Source organism: Dendropsophus ebraccatus, chromosome 1 (assembly GCF_027789765.1).
Source record: "Dendropsophus ebraccatus isolate aDenEbr1 chromosome 1, aDenEbr1.pat, whole genome shotgun sequence".
In the NCBI taxonomy this organism is placed as follows: Eukaryota; Metazoa; Chordata; class Amphibia; order Anura; family Hylidae; genus Dendropsophus; species Dendropsophus ebraccatus.
The window spans coordinates 231,061,006-231,074,974 of NC_091454.1; the positions used below are offsets into that span (position 1 = coordinate 231,061,006).

Genomic DNA, 13,969 nt, shown 5'->3' on the forward strand with positions numbered 1-13,969 from the left:
ACCATTGGATTAATGATTAGTCACCATCCACCTACCTATATCTAGTGTGTATGACCGATTTGAAAGGTGAAGGAATAGATGAATAGGTATGGCTTAGGTTGGCAGAGAAATGTTACAGAATGGGACAGGTAGGATGGTTGGTGGTAGAGAGGTGACTGGTCTTATATGTGTATGTTCATAGTTTTTGCAAGGCCTAAACATCACCTTTTACTTGGTATGGATTAAAAACATTACAACTCACCCAGTTTTGGCAAAGTTGGTCCAGTAAGTCATGACCACAGCACTAAGCATGACATCATTTTTAGAGAAATTGCATGGGAAAAGATCTGTGGCTCCCACCATAGGAACACCAAAGACATAGGGCACTTCATCTCCATGGGCTGCCTCTCCCCATTCTGGTCTTCCTTCAGCTTGGCATCGGTGGTAGAAAGCATAGAAGTAGACAGGTGACTCGTATTCAGCATGGAATCGAGCTGTTGCCACAGCTGGTGCCACCCATTGATGGTCTGTAAATAATGCCAGCAGAGTCTTCCTTCTCATGTCACCATTGTCACGATCTGCCCAGTCGGTGTACATGAACTTAATCGTCTCTCGTAGAACATCTTTTCCCTCAGGGTAACCATAGAGATTGTCCACAAAATTGGACACAGTAAAATCAAAGTAGCTGGCAGATATTCCATCTTCACTTTCCAGAGTGTCTTCAACAAACTTGAGGCCTTCCCCTTGGTTCACTCCCATCAAGATGTCATAGTTTAGGAACTCTCCCTGCTCCATTAGAATCTCTGGGTCATCTGGGACCACATCACCATCCACAACAGGTCCGAAAGCAATGTGGTATCTTGCAGGTTGTATGTCTTGATCTACCAGGTCTCTGTAGGGCTTTCTTCTAAGGCAGCTCACCATCTCTGCATTGTCGGTGTAATCACAACCCACTTTAGCTGCTAAAAGGCGAGTATATTTCAGAGGTTCGTAGTTGACAGACCAACTAGAGATGGCCGTCCCACTCTGTGCAATGGCCTTTTGGAAAAGTCCTGGAGGAAGGAAAAAAATAAATATTGCTTCAGATAAATGAAAAAGGCCATAAACCCAAGAAAGAGGAATGCATCATAGTTACAGGAAATCCATCTCTTCACTTGCTGAAGACTCACAAACCCAAATATTCACTCTGAAAACTTTGAAATTCTCCTACTTGGAGGTATGCAAACCCTTCCTGAGCACTAACGTCTCTGGCGACCCATGAAGGACTGTACTTGGCAGCCCCATGTTCCTGCCATAGCCTAACCAACTCCGGTGTGCAGTGAACAGGAAAAAGCCCAGGAAGACACTTTAATTCTTGAAGCGACATCAGAACCCGAGAAGATATTTCCATGTAAACAGCAAAGAGAAAATCTAACCTGACTTCCCCGATACAGGTTTATTGAAAATAAACAACCAACATCTTTTCTGCACAGACTGAAGCTGCACCAGTCCTGTTTGTGGCTGTGTGCATATGCATCTGTAATATAGAAATGTATGGGCTGTGTTATGCCTCCATGTACCTCACATTTCATACAGTGGTAGCATCCCGGGAGGGAATATGGAGTTGCTCCACAATACAATACTATAGGGGACTCTGGGTGCAGCTGAGAATGTTTATAAACCCTTCACTTTTTGCTATCCACAGGTACAGGTACAGTGGTAGTGCAAAAGGGTCCCTGGTACGCCATACTACAAAGGGCAAGCGTTGAAGGGTCTTGTGGTGGATTTTGCATTAGCACACTGTTTATACACTTTGGTGAAGGTATAGTAAGGAGTTAGGGAATTGCTGCTACAAATGTCTTAGAAGCCAAAGATGTCTATGAGGCTTGTACTGACCTTCAGAGTGGTGGGAGAGGATAAGGAGGCTGACACATGAGGCTCCAGCCCCAGAGCCAAAGATGGTGATTCTTTCCGCATCTCCTCCAAAATGGCCAATATTTTCCTCTAGCCAACGCAAGGCTTGAATCTGGTCAAGTAGACCATAATTACCTTTGGCCGCTTGGTCTCCGGTACTTAAGAAACCTACAAGACAACAAAGATGTTAAGTAGCAATGGTTTCATTAGATACAACCTTCATATTCATACATGTAATCCATAGGGTCTTCTACATGTCAACCATTATTGTCCTCGGTATATTGGGAAAATTGGTGAGTTACCTAGCTCAGGTTACTACATAATGGCTCTATCACCCACTGCTCCCTTACTACATTTTGGTCCATTCAGTAGAAGAAAAGCTATTTGGCAGTTCAAATATCTGCCCCTTCCCCCACCACTGTAGAAGAAAAACTATGAGGGAGCATGAATATCCCCCCTTACCCCACTAGCGTAGAAGAAAAGCTATGAGGCAGCATGAAGATCTCCCTCTTTTCCCACCATTGTAGAAGAAAAGCTATGAGGTAGATCGAAGATCTGTCCCTTCCCCCACCATTGTAGAAGAGAAGCTATGAGGCAGCTCGAAAATCTGCCCGTTCCCCTACCATCGAAGAAGAAAAGCTACGAGACAGCATGAAGATCTGCCCCTTCTCCACCATCGTAGTAGAAAAGCTATGAGGCAGTTTGAAGATCTGCCCCTTCCCCAACCATAGTGGAAGAAAAGCTATGAGGCAGCATGAAGATCTGCCCCTTCTCCACCATAGTAGAAGAAAAGCTATAAGGCAGCATGAAGATCTGCCCCTTCCCCCATCATCGTAGAAGAAAAGCTATGAGGCAGCTCAAAGATCTGCCCCTTCCCCCACCATCGTAGAAGAAAAGCTATAAGGCAGCATGAAGATCTGCCCCTTCTCCACCATCGTAGAAGAAAAGCTATGAGGCAGCATGAAGATATGCCCCTTCTCCACCATCGTAGAAGAAAAGCTATGAGGCAGCTCGAAGATCTGCCCCTTTTCCCACCATTGCAGAAGAAAAGCTAAGGCAGCATGAAGATCTGCCCCTTCCCCCACCATTGTAGAAGAAATGCTATGAGGCAGCATGAAGATCTACCCCTCCACCATCGTAGAAGAAAAGCTGAGGCAGTATGAAGATCTGCCCCTTTCCCCACCATCGTAGAAGAAAAGCTGAGGCAGTATGAAGATCTGCCCCTTTCCCCACCATCGTAGAAGAAAAGCTATGAGGCAGCTCGAAGATCTGCCCCTTTCCCCACCATTGTAGAAGAAAAGCTATGAGGCAGCATGAAGATCTGCCCCGTTCCCCACCATTGTAGAAGAAAAGCTATGAGGCAGCATGAAGATCTGCCCCGTTCCCCATCATTGTAGAAGAAAAGCTATGAGGCAGCATGAAGATCTGCCCCTTTCCCCACCATCGTAGAAAAAAAGATATGAGTCAACATGAAAATCTGCCCCTTTCCCCACCATCGTAGAAGAAAAGCTGAGGCAAAATGAAGATCTGCCCCTTCCCCCACCATCGTAGAAGAAAAGCTATGAGGCAGCTCAAAGATCTGCCTCTTCCCCCACCATCGTAGAAGAAAAGCTATGAGGCAACATGAAGATCTGCCCCTTCCCCCACCATCGTAGAAGAAAAGCTGAGGCAGTATGAAGATCTGCCCCTTCCCCCACCATCGTAGAAGAAAAGCTATGAGGCAACATGAAGATCTGCCCCTTCCCCCACCATCGTAGAAGAAAAGCTATGAGGCAACATGAAGATCTGCCCCTTCCCCCACCATCGTAGAAGAAAAGCTGAGGCAGTATGAAGATCTGCCCCTTCCCCCACCATCGTAGAAGAAAAGCTATGAGGCAACATGAAGATCTGCCCCTTCCCCCACCATCGTAGAAGAAAAGCTATGAGGCAACATGAAGATCTGCCCCTTTCCCCATCATCGTAGAAGAAAAGCTGAGGCAACATGAAGATCTACCCCTTCCCCCACCATCGTAGAAGAAAAGCTATGAGGCAACATGAAGATCTACCCCTCCACCATCGGTCATGCTTATATCTCTTACCATACATGTAATTTTGGGACAAGAGCTAAATTATTGATAATGGAGAAGACTTTTACCCACAGAATGGTGACCTACCGAGAACTCCCAGTCTGTAGTTCATAGTGACCACAATCACATTGCCGTAGGCGGCAAGGACACTACCGTCAAACATGTTTCCGGTACCCTCCATGTAAGATCCGCCATGGATAAACATCATGACTGGCTTCTTCCCACTATCCCGGATATCTGCAAGGTGTAGACAAAACCATACAGCACAAGATTATCAGCATCTCTTTAGACATCTGAAGCTTTAAGAACAGTAATGGTGTGTGGACATAGCCTTTAGGAGACTAGTAATCCCTATATTAACAGAGGTGTGTAGTACTATAGATCCCTACAGAGCTCTATAATATGATATAACATTGACAGAAGCCTATTAAATCAGTAATCCCTACACTGACAGAGCTCTATAGTAATCTAGTCCCTACACTGACAGAGCTCTATAGTAATCTAATCCCTACACTGACAGAGCTCTATAGTAATATAATCCCTACACTGACAGAGCTCTATAGTAATCTAATCCCTACACTGACAGAGCTCTATAGTAAATCAGTAATCCCTACACTGACAGAGCTCTATAGTAATCTAATCCCTACACTGACAGAGCTCTATGGTAGTCTAATCCCTACACTGACAGAGCTCTATAGTAATCTAATCCCTACACTGACAGAACTATAGTAATCTAATCCCTACACTGACAGAGCTCTATAGTAATCTAATCCCTACACTGACAGAGCTCTATAGTAATCTAATCCCTACACTGACAGAGCTCTATGGTAATCTAATCCCTACACTGACAGAACTCTATAGTAAATCAGTAATCCCTACACTGACAGAGCTCTATAGTAATCCAATCCCTACACTGACAGAGCTCTATGGTAGTCTAATCCCTACACTGACAGAACTGTATAGTAAATCAGTAATCCCTACACTGACAGAACTCTATAGTAATCTAATCCCTACACTGACAGCTCTATAGTAATCTAATCCCTACACTGACAGAGCTCTATAGTAAATCAGTAATCCCTACACTGACAGAGCTCTATAGTAATCTAATCCCTACACTGACAGCTCTATAGTAGTCTAATCCCTACACTGACAGAGCTCTATAGTAAATCAGTAATCCCTACACTGACAGAGCTCTATCGTAATCTAATCCCTACACTAACAAAACTGTATAGTTAATCAGTAATCCCTACTCTGACAGAGCTCTATAGTAATCTAATCCCTACACTGACAGAGCTCTATAGTAATCTAATCCCTACACTGACAGCTCTATAGTAATCTAATCCCTACACTGACAGCTCTATAGTAAATCAGTAATCCCTAAACTGACAGAGCTCTATACTAATCTGATCCCTACACTGACAGAGCTCTATGGTAATCTAATCCCTACACTGACAGAACTCTATAGTAATCTAATCCCTACACTGACAGCTCTATAGTAAATCAGTAATCCCTACACTGACAGAGCTCTATAGTAATCTAATCCCTACACTGACAGCTCTATAGTAATCTAATCCCTACACTGACATAGCTCTATAGTAATCTAATCCCTACACTGACAGAGCTCTATAGTAATCTAATCCCTACACTGACAGCTCTATAGTAATCTAATCCATACACTGACATAGCTCTATAGTAATCTAATCCCTACACTGACAGAGCTCTATAGTAATCTAATCCCTACACTGACAGCTCTATAGTAATCTAATCCCTACACTGACAGAGCTCTATAGTAATCTAATCCCTACACTGACAGAGCTCTATAGTAATCTAATCCCTACACTGACAGAGCTCTATAGTAATCTAATCCCTACACTGACAGCTCTATAGTAATCTAATCCATACACTGACATAGCTCTATAGTAATCTAACCCCTACACTGACAGAGCTCTATAGTAATCGAATCCCTACACTGACAAAACTATAGTAATCTAATCCCTACACTGACAGAACTGTATAGTAATCTAATCCCTACACTGACAGAACTGTATAGTAAATCAGTAATCCCTACACTGACAGCTCTATAGTAATCTAATCCCTACACTGACAGAGCTCTATAGTAATCTAATCCCTACACTGACAGCTCTATAGTAATCTAATCCCTACACTGACATAGCTCTATAGTAGTCTAATCCCTACAATGACAGAGCTCTATAGTAATCTAATCCCTACACTGACAGAGCTCTATAGTAATCTAATCCCTACACTGACAGAACTCTATAGTAATCTAATCCCTACACTGACAGCTCTATAGTAGTCTAATCCCTACACTGACAGAGCTCTTTAGTAAATCAGTAATCCCTACACTGACAGAGCTCTATAGTAATCTAATCCCTACACTGACAGCTCTATAGTAATCTAATCCCTACACTGACAGAGCTCTATAGTAATCTAATCCCTACACTGACAGCTCTATATAAATCTAATCCCTACACTGAGAACTATAGTAGTCTAATCCCTACACTGACAGAACTATAGTAATCTAATCCCTACACTGATTGAGCTCTATAGTAATCTAATCCCTACATTGACAGAACTCTATAGTAATCTAATCCCTACACTGACAGAGCTCTATAGTAGTCTAATCCCTACACTTTACAGAGCTCTATAGTAATCTAATCCCTACACTGACAGAGCTCTATAGTAATCTAATCCCTACACTGACAGAGCTCTATGGTAATCTAATCCCTACAGTGACAGAACTCTATAGTAATCTAATCCCTACACTGACAGAACTATAGTAATCTAATCCCTACACTAACGGAGCTCTATAGTAATTTAACCCCTACATTGACAGCTCTATAGTAATCTAATCCCTACACTGAAAGAGCTCTATAGTAATCTAATCCCTACACTGACAAAGCTCTATAGTAATCTAATCCCTACACTGAGAACTATAGTAGTCTAATCCCTACACTGACAGAGCTCTATAGTAATCTAATCCCTACACTGACAGCTCTATAGTAATCTAATCCCTACACTAACGGAGCTCTATAGTAATCTAATCCCTACACTGACAGAGCTCTATAGTAATCTAATCCCTACACTGACAGCTCAATAGTAATCTAATCCCTACACTGACAGAACTATAATAATCTAATCCCTACACTAACAGAACTATAGTAGTCTAATCCCTACACTAACGAAGCTCTATAGTAATCTAATCCCTACACTAACGAAGCTCTATAGTAATCTAATCCCTACACTGACAGCTCTATAGTAATCTAATCCCTACACTAACATAGCTCTATAGTAATCTAATCCCTACACTGACAGAGCTCTATAGTAATCTAATCCCTACACTGACAGCTCTATAGTAATCTAATCCCTACACTGACAGAACTATAGTAATCTAATCCCTACACTGACAGAGCTCTATAGTAATCTAATCCCTACACTGACAGCTCTATAGTAATCTAATCCCTACACTGACAGAACTATAGTAATGTAATCCCTACACTGACAGAGCTCTATAGTAATCTAATCCCTACACTGACAGAACTGTATAGTAAATCAGTAATCCCTACACTGACAGAACTGTATAGTAATCTAATCCCTACACTGACCGCTGTATAGTAAATCAGTAATCCCTACACTGACAGAACTGTATAGTAATCTAATCCCTACACTGACCACTCTATAGTAAATCAGTAATCCCTACACTGACATAGCTCTATAGTAATCTAATCCCTACACTGACAGCTCTATAGTAATCTAATCCCTACACTGACAGCTCTTTAGTAATCTAATCCCTACACTGACAGAGCTCTATAGTAAATCAGTAATCCCTACACTGACAGAGCTCTATAGTAATCTAATCCCTACACTGTCAGCTCTATAGTAGTCTAATCCCTACACTGACAGAGCTCTATAGTAATCTAACCCCTACATTGACAGAGCTCTATAGTAATCTAATCCCTACACTGACAGAGCTCTATAGTAATCTAATCCCTACACTGACAGAGCTCTATAGTAATCTAATCCCTACACTGACAGAGCTCTATAGTAATCTAATCCCTACACTGACAGAGCTCTATAGTAATCTAATCCCTACACTGACAGAGCTCTATAGTAAATCAGTAATCCCTACACTGACAGAGCTCTATAGTAATCTGATCCTTACACTGACAGAGCTCTATAGTAATCTAATCCCTACACTGACAGAGCTCTATAGTAATCTAATCCCTACAGACAGAACTCTATAGTAATCTAAACCCTACACTGACAGCTCTATAGTAATCTAATCCCTACACTGACAAAACTATAGTAATGTAATCCCTACACTGACAGAGCTCTATAGTAATCTAATCCCTACACTGACAGCTCTATAGTAATCTAATCCCTACACTGACAGAACTATAGTAGTCTAATCCCTACACTGACTGAGCTCTATAGTAATCTAATCCCTACACTGACAGAACTGTATAGTAAATCAGTAATCCCTACACTGACAGAACTGTATAGTAATCTAATCCCTACACTGACAGCTCTATAGTAATCTAATCCCTACACTGACAGCTCTATAGTAATCTAATCCCTACACTGACAGCTCTTTAGTAATCTAATCCCTACACTGACAGAGCTCTATAGTAAATCAGTAATCCCTACACTGACAGAGCTCTATAGTAATCTAATCCCTACACTGACAGCTCTATAGTAATCTAATCCCTACACTGACAGAACTATAATAATATAATCCCTACACTGACAGAGCTCTATAGTAATCTAATCCCTACACTGACAGAGCTCTATAGTAAATCAGTAATCCCTACACTGACAGAGCTCTATAGTAATCTGATCCCTACACTGACAGAGGTCTATAGTAATCTAATCCCTACACTGACAGAGCTCTATGGTAATCTAATCCCTACACTGACAGAACTCTAAAGTAATCTAATCCCTACACTGACAGAGCTCTATGGTAATCTAATCCCTACACTGACAGAGCTCTATAGTAATCTAATCCCTACACTGACAGAGCTCTATAGTAATCTAATCCCTACACTGACAGAGCTCTATAGTAATCTAATCCCTACACTGACAGAACTGTATATTAAATCAGTAATCCCTACACTGACCGAGCTCTATAGTAAATCAGTAATCCCTACACTGACAGAGCTCTATAGTAATCTAATCCCTACACTAACAAAACTGTATAGTAAATCAGTAATCCCTACACTGACAGCTCTATAGTAATCTAATCCCTACACTGACAGAACTGTATAGTAAATCAGTAATCCCTACACTGACAGAGCTCTATAGCAATCTAATCCCTACACTGAGAACTATAGTAGTCTAATCCCTACACTGACAGAACTATAGTAATCTAATCCCTACACTGACGGAGCTCTATAGTAATCTAATCCCTACACTGACAGAGCTCTATAGTAATCTAATTCCTACACTGACAGAGCTCTATAGTAATCTAATCCCTACACTAACAAAACTGTATAGTAAATCAGTAATCCCTACACTGACAGAGCATTATAGTAATCTAATCCCTACACTGACAGAGCTCTATAGTAATCTAATCCCTACACTGACAGAGCTCTATAGTAATCTAATCCCTACACTGACAGAGCTCTATAGTAATCTAATCCCTACACTGAGAACTATAGTAGTCTAATCCCTACACTGACAGAGCTCTATAGTAATCTAATCCCTACACTGACAGAACTGTATAGTAAATCAGTAATCCCTACACTGACCGAGCTCTATAGTAAATCAGTAATCCCTACACTGACAGAGCTCTATAGTAATCTAATCCCTACACTGACATAGCTCTATAGTAGTCTAATCCTTACACTGACAGAGCTCTATAGTAAATTAGTAATCCCTACAATGACAGAGCTCTATAGTAATCTAATCCCTACACTAACAAAACTGTATAGTAAATCAGTAATCCCTACACTGACAGCTCTATAGTAATCTAATCCCTACACTGACAGAGCTCTATAGCAATCTAATCCCTACACTGAGAACTATAGTAGTCTAATCCCTACACTGAAAGAACTATAGTAATCTAATCCCTACACTGACAGAGCTCTATAGTAATCTAATCCCTACACTGACAGAGCTCTATAGTAATCTAATCCCTACACTGACAGAGCTCTATAGTAATCTAATCCCTACACTGACAGAGCTCTATAGTAATCTAATCCCTACACTGACAGAACTCTATAGTAATCTAATCCCTACACTGACAGCTCTATAGTAGTCTAATCCCTACACTGACAGAGCTCTATAGTAATCTAATCCCTACACTGACAGAACTCTATAGTACATCAGTAATCCCTACACTGACAGAGCTCTATAGTAATCTAATCCCTACACTGACAGAGCTCTATAGTAATCTAATCCCTACACTGACAGAGCTCTATAGTAATCTAATCCCTACACTGACAGAGCTCTATAGTAATCTAATCCCTACACTGACAGAACTATAATAATCTAATCCCTACACTGACAGAGCTCTATAGTAATCTAATCCCTACACTGACAACTATAGTAGTCTAATCCCTACACTGACAGAGCTCTATAGTAGTCTAATCCCTACACTGACAGAACTATAATAAACTAATCCCTACACTGACAGAACTCTATAGTAATCTAATCCCTACACTGACAGAGCTCTATAGTAGTCTAATCCCTACACTGACAGAACTATAATAATCTAATCCCTACACTGCCAGAACTATAGTAGTCTAATCCCTACACTAACGGAGCTCTATAGTAATCTAATCCCTACACTGACAGAACTATAGTAGTCTAATCCCTACACTAACGGAGCTCTATAGTAATCTAATCCCTACACTAACGGAGCTCTATAGTAATCTAATCCCTACACTGACAGCTCTATAGTAAATCAGTAATCCCTACACTGACAGAGCTCTATAGTAATCTAATCCCTACACTGACATAGCTCTATAGTAGTCTAATCCTTACACTGACAGAGCTCTATAGTAAATTAGTAATCCCTACACTGACAGAGCTCTATAGTAATCTAATCCCTACACTAACAAAACTGTATAGTAAATCAGTAATCCCTACACTGACAGCTCTATAGTAATCTAATCCCTACACTGACAGAGCTCTATAGCAATCTAATCCCTACACTGAGAACTATAGTAGTCTAATCCCTACACTGACAGAACTATAGTAATATAATCCCTACACTGACGGAGCTCTATAGTTATCTAATCCCTACACTGACAGAGCTCTATAGTAATCTAATCCCTACACTAACAAAACTGTATAGTAAATCAGTAATCCCTACACTGACAGAGCTCCCTACACTGACAGAACTGTATAGTAAATCAGTAATCCCTACACTGACCGAGCTCTATAGTAAATCAGTAATCCCTACACTAACGGAGCTCTATAGTAATCTAATCCCTACACTGACAGAGCTCTATAGTAATCTAATCCCTACACTGACAGAGCTTTATAGTAATCTAATCCCTACACTGACAGAACTATAATAATCTAATCCCTACACTGACAGAACTATAATAATCTAATCCCTACACTAACGGAGCTCTATAGTAATCTAATCCCTACACTGACAGAGCTTTATAGTAATCTAATCCCTACACTGACAGAGCTCTATAGTAATCTAATCCCTACACTGACAACTATAGTAGTCTAATCCCTACACTGACAGAACTTTATAGTATACTATTATACTCTATGCTGACAGTATAGTATTATACATTATACTGACAGACCTATATAGTAGACTATATTACTCTATGCTGACAGATCTCTATAGTTATAATAGTATACCCTGTGCTGACAGACCTATATAGTATACTATTATACTCTATGCTGACATATCTATATAGTATAGTATTAAACCTTATGCTGACATATCTCTATAGTATACTACTAAACCCTATGCTGACAGATCTCTATACTATACTATTGTACCCTATGCTGACAGACCTATATAGTATAGTATTAAACCTTATGCTGACAGATCTCTATAGTATACTATTATACCCTATGCTGATAGATCTCTATACTAAACTATTGTACCCTATGCTGACAGACCTATATAGTATAGTATTATACTCTATGCTGACAGACCTATATAGTATACTATTATACCCTATGCTGACAGATCTCTATAGTATACTGTAATACCCTATGCTGACATATCTCTATAGTATACTATTATACCCTATGCTGACAGATCTCTTTAGTATACTATCATACCCTATGCTGACAGACCTATATAGTATACTATTATACCTTAAGCTGACAGATCTCTATAGTATCCTATTATAGCTTATACTGACAGATCTCTATAGTATACTATTATACTCTATGCTGACAGACCTATATAGTATACTATTATACTCTATGCTGACAGACCTATATAGTATACTATTATACCCTATGCTGACAGATCTCTTTAGTATACTTTCATACCCTATGCTGACAGACCTATATTGTATACTATTATACCCTATGCTGACAGACCTATATAGTATACTATTATACCCTATACTGACATATCTCTATAGTATACTATTATACCCTATGCTGACAGACCTATATAGTATACTATTATACCCTATGCTGACAGATCTCTTTAGTATACTATTATACCTTATACTGACATATCTCTATAGTATACTACTATACCTTATGCTGACAGATCTCTTTAGTATACTATTATACCTTATACTGACATATCTCTATAGTATACTACTATACCTTATGCTGACAGACCTATATAGTATACTATCATACCCTATGCTGACAGATATCTATAGTATACTATTATACCCTATGCTGACAGATCTCTTTAGTATACTATCATACCCTATGCTGACAGACCTATATTGTATACTATTATACCCTATGCTGACAGACCTATATAGTATACTATTATACCCTATACTGACATATCTCTATAGTATACTATTATACCCTATGCTGACAGACCTATATAGTATACTATTATACCCTATGCTGACAGATCTCTTTAGTATACTATTATACCTTATACTGACATATCTCTATAGTATACTATTATACCCTATGCTCATCTCTAGTATAGTATTATATCTTAAGCTAACAGATCTCTATAGTACAGTATTTTACCTTATGCTGACAGATTTTAGTAGTATACTATTGTACCCTATGCTGACTGATCTCTATAGTATACTATTATACCTTAAGCTGACAGATCTCTATAGTATCCTATTATAGCTTATACTGACAGATCTCTATAGTATACTATTATACTCTATGCTGACAGACCTATATAGTATACTATTATACTCTATGCTGGCAGACCTATATAGTATACTATTATACCTTATACTGACATATCTCTATAGTATACTATTATACCCTATGCTGACAGATCTCTTTAGTATACTATCATACCCTATGCTGACAGACCTATATTGTATACTATTATACCCTATGCTGACAGACCTATATTGTATACTATTATACCCTATACTGACATATCTCTATAGTATACTATTATACCCTATGCTGACAGATCTCTATAGTATACTATTATACCTTATGCTGACAGATCTCTATAGTATACTATTATACCTTATGCTGACAGATCTCTATAGTATACTATTATACCTTATGCTGACAGATCTCTATAGTATACTATTATACCTTATGCTGACAGATCTCTATAGTATACTATCATACCCTATGCTGACAGATCTCTATAGTATACTATTATACCTTATGCTGACAGATCTCTATAGTATACTATTATACCTTATGCTGACAGATCTCTATAGTATACTATCATACCCTATGCTGACAGATCTCTATAGTATACTATCATACCTTATGCTGACAGACCTATATAGTATACTATTATACCTTATGCTGACAGATCTCTATAGTATACTATCATACCCTATGCTGACAGATCTCTATAGTATACTATTATACCTTATGCTGACAGATCTCTATAGTATACTATTATA

At 39.4% G+C, this 13,969-nt stretch overlaps 1 protein-coding gene across 3 annotated transcripts in view; it reads right to left on the reverse strand.

Annotated features, from left to right (window-relative positions):
• NLGN2 (neuroligin 2) overlaps nt 1–13,969 on the reverse strand; it is a 149,755-nt gene that overhangs the window by 4,948 nt on the left and 130,838 nt on the right. For all 3 annotated transcript variants that reach the window (XM_069950185.1, XM_069950204.1, XM_069950195.1), the window contains 3 exons: nt 4,026–4,175; nt 1,855–2,040; nt 242–1,031 (listed from right to left, as the gene is read on the reverse strand). In XM_069950185.1, coding sequence (XP_069806286.1) covers nt 242–1,031; nt 1,855–2,040; nt 4,026–4,175 — 1,126 coding nt within the window. The remainder of the gene's footprint in view (nt 1–241; nt 1,032–1,854; nt 2,041–4,025; nt 4,176–13,969) is intronic.